At 38.7% G+C, this 4,083-nt stretch overlaps 1 protein-coding gene across 1 annotated transcript in view; it reads right to left on the bottom strand.

Annotated features, from left to right (window-relative positions):
* LOC113780353 overlaps positions 1 to 2,952 on the bottom strand; it is a 5,393-nt gene extending 2,441 nt beyond the window's left edge. The window contains exons 1-2 of the mRNA XM_027326161.1: positions 2,806 to 2,952; positions 2,449 to 2,646 (exon numbers count right to left, since the gene is read on the bottom strand). Coding sequence (XP_027181962.1) covers positions 2,449 to 2,646; positions 2,806 to 2,952 — 345 coding nt within the window. The remainder of the gene's footprint in view (positions 1 to 2,448; positions 2,647 to 2,805) is intronic.
* Between the last annotated feature and the right edge of the window lie 1,131 nt (positions 2,953 to 4,083).

The raw sequence follows: 4,083 nt of genomic DNA, 5'->3' as shown, positions 1-4,083 counted from the left end.
CAATCTACAACCTGGCCATAGAACCATCAAAAATTCTGCATTTTTCAACATGAAACCCCTGATTTAAACCCCAGAAAATCCGAAGAAAAATATGCAAATTTTGGCTATTTTTCTGCAGCTTTTCTGATGCTTAAACACTTTAACAAACTTACCTGTAGCTAGCGCAAACCATTTAAGACACAACAAACCATTATGACTTAGCTTTCTAACGAAGAAACAAATCAATAAAAACACAAAACATTAACCTTGATCGACTAAAGGAAATCAGCACAGACACAACCTTAACCTTCCTAAGATTAGGTTTTTACAAAACTAGCAGACAAGCAAATCACCAGGTTTCAGTTTGGGATTGAGACTGACTCTTTCGGCTCAAGATTGTCACTTTAGGGCAGTTTATCAAGCAACCAACAAGCATGAGAGAATTTCGATAATACAGAAACGAAAGAAAAACAGGGAAAGGCTACCTTCACTTCTTTTGGTAGCAAAACAGCGCTTGAATGGCGGAGCGATGGGCTTCAGCACGGGTCAACCGAAGCTGGGAACCGTTTCACCTGCTGCTGTGGCTGCCTTCCAGATTCTGCACTACCTCCCTCCTTGCTTCTTCTTGGGCCAAAAGCTTTTCCTCCTCTCACTCTTGGTCTCTTTCTCTCGCCCTCTTCTCGGTATCTTTCCCTCACCCTAGTTTTTCCTTTTCTTTCTTACTCCCTGCCTCCGCCGCCACTCTATTTCTCCTTTTCGAGACTTCCTCCTAGCTCCCCTTATTCCCTTCTTTTGCTTCCTTTCTTGCCTCTCAACTGTTCACCTCTGGTTTTTCCTCAGCTATCCAGTCATCCTTCTCTCTCTGCTTTCTCTCTCCCGATTTTCCTTTTCTTTTCGCAGCCCTCCTAACATTTTACTCTCCGTCGTCGCCTTTGCTGAAGTCTTTTTCCAAAAACCTAGCCTTTTCTTTCAGCCGTCATCCGACCTCCCTTTTTTTTCTTCTTTGATTTTTTTGTTCCCCCCCAAAATTTCTTAAGCCACCAAGTGTCTAGACACCTAATCCCTTAGGTGTTGTGTTGTCCAAAATACAAAGGGACACTTGTCCCAATACATGCCCCCCACTTGCCATTTTTATTATTTTTTCCTTTTCTTTTTTCCTTTTCTGAAATTTAGTATGAAGGCAAAATAAATAATAAAATAAAATAAAATAAAATAAAATAAACCTAAAATTGGAGCAAATAAAGCTAAAATTAAATTAATTAAATAAATAAAGTTTAAAATAAAAAATTTGGTGTCTACAGTTTACCCCTCTTTGTCTGAGTTTTGGAAAAAGTTGAGACAAAGAAATAGACACCAAATACTTACCTGTGTTATTCGGCTGCAAACTACTCGAGTGACTGACGCTTTTGAAATGAGGACTGACCCCTTTAACAAAAATTTTCAAAATGGGACTGACCCAGACGAGAATTTTAAAACGGGACTGACCCGAATCAAAAACTTAAATTGGGACTGACCCAAACAACAATTTAAAACGGGACTGACCCGAACAAGGAATTTAAAACGGGACTGACTAGGAAATTTTAATAGGACTGACCCAAACGAGAAATTTAAAACGGGATTGACCCGAACAAGAAATTTAAAACGGAACTGACCCAAACAGAAATTTAAACGGGATTGACCCGAACAGAAAATTAAAACGGGACTGACCCGAACAGAAAATTTAAACGGGACTGACCCGAATAGAAAATTTAAAATGGGACTGACCCAACAGGAAATTTAAACGGGACTGACCCGAACAGGAAATTTAAACGGGACTGACTCGAACAGGAAATTTAAAACGGGACTGACCCGAATAGGAAATTTAAAACGGGACATTCTATTATACTTACCTAAAAATAGCCCAAAATTTGGCCCCAGTAGAGGTTAAGTTTTTGCATCTGAGCCAATAGTTGATTCTGCATTGCCATGTTGTTGCACCTTTTGATCAAACTTGCTTGCAGCATTTTTCAATCCGCCTTTGTTCACTGGAGAACTCTTTCCAGTACCGACTCCAGTGCAAGGTGTGATAGTTTTCATTCATGCATGAAATTTTTCAGGTATGCATTTTGCCATATTGTGAAGCTTGGAAAATTATCCAAAAATTTGTCCCAGTGTGATGTGTTGTCATTTTCACTTGAAACTTTCGTCGAAAATCGCGTAAACATGAGTCTTCATGTGACCTTTCCAAATCTTATCATCCGTGATGTCCATTTTTGTTCGACAAGCTGTTTTGACATCAAGCCACTTAGAGACTTTCGATTTCTGACATTCCATTGAGATAAACCTTTCTGTCTGGAATCAAGATAGCCAACTGTTCGTTGTTTCATCGTACTTTTCCAGGGATGAACAGATCCAAATGCTCTTTGATTTGGTCAGTGGGATGAATACCAGAGCCTGCCTTTATTTGGGTCAGTGGGATGAATCTCGAACCTGCCTTTGATCATGGAATTTAGCAAAACGATTGATCACTGAAAACTTCTCTAGATTTTGACATTCCATGACCAAGTCCAAAACTGATACTCTCTTGTCCAACTGCAAAAATTCATCTTCAAGCTTTCTTGCTCTTGCTGTGAAATCATCCATGACTTTCAACAGAAGCTGATCTTTAATGCTTCCTGATGTTATCACCTAATGCTAATCTGAGTAACCCACACTCTCATATTCTAAATTAGCATCCACAGACAGTATTGCTGCTGGTGGAAGGCGAAGTAATTTTTTGCATAAGCTGTGTTGTCAAGACAAGCCTTCTTTTGGTGTTAAACATCAGTGATCCATCATCAATCTCACATCATCTTCGACCTTGTCAACAAGTCGATTTGCTGCTTTAGCCCACCTAATCTCATGCATACTGATATTTTGAAGACCTTGGGAATCTTGTGACACTTCTTTGTGCCAGGGGTAAAGTTCATAAGTAGCACTCTCGCGCTTCTTCATCAATTTTCAGTTATAAACACCTGCACAGGGGGCTTACCAAAATACAACATGCAACTATTCCTCATGAAAAATAGTGTTATTGAAATCAAAAGTATATTACTTGACTCTTGGGCGAAATCCTCAAATGTGTTACAAAAATTTGCCCCAGTGTGGGCTTATTTCGCGAAATCTCACAAATAAAAATTTGCCCCAGTGTGGGCTCCTTTGATTGTAAAAATTTGTTCAGATGATTCCCCATTTATTTGAACAAAGAGAAATCACACTTTCCAAAATTTAGAGAATAATCATATATACAATGTGAAGAAATTTAAACGTCGAGCTTGAACTCATGCAGAAATTTCATGATGAATCCTTCAGAGTTCAGAGTAACACCAAATTCAAGAAGATTTCTTCCTCACTTTTAACATCGGTGCTTAGGGTAACGGGTCACCACTTCTTGTTGGTTCATCTTTCAGGACCAATCAAGTGGGCGTTATTTCTAATTTGGAAGTGGCTAAAGGAAATGGGAGGTCAAGATTTGTCTTATTTTTGTGCCCATTCGATATCACATCTTAGTGAAAGCAAATAGTTTGTCACCCTTATTTCTTAAGAAAACTTAGTTAACACATAAGCTTTGTAAGCTTGTAACAGAGGGGTAGAAACGATACCAAAAACATGCGAAAACAGGTTATAACCTTATGACCATGAGTGACAGGTAGATTTCTCAGGAGCGTAACCCTTGCTTTGAGTTGTCATGAGGGATAAGTCAGCGATGGACTTTATGAGCTTGTAATGCGGTTGGAAAATGATAGTTAAAGAAATAAGATTTTCAAGGACATTGCACTGAAGATCGCATTTTTCCAGAATTACCCCAATTTTGGACTCAAAGATCTCGACCTTTGTTTGACTTTTATAATCACTCAACAGGGACTTTCAGCATCGAATCTTTTTGCATTTCATTTGCATTTACTTTTCTTGCTTTGCTTTTTGCTTCTTTTTCTTTTTCTCGACCTGGTGGGTTTTCACATGGTGAGTAGTGTCAACCCCATACCCAAGCAATTCAGAAATACAGCTAAAATTTTTTGGCATCAGAAATTTTCTTGACAGGGTCATTGCAAAGAATAGAAGTCAGGACTTTCAGCTTTTGTAATG

This window comes from Coffea eugenioides, chromosome 8, assembly GCF_003713205.1.
Source record: "Coffea eugenioides isolate CCC68of chromosome 8, Ceug_1.0, whole genome shotgun sequence".
Classification (NCBI taxonomy): domain Eukaryota; kingdom Viridiplantae; phylum Streptophyta; class Magnoliopsida; order Gentianales; family Rubiaceae; genus Coffea; species Coffea eugenioides.
Note: the sequence above shows the minus strand (reverse complement) of the source record. Positions and strands in the feature narration are given on the sequence as shown.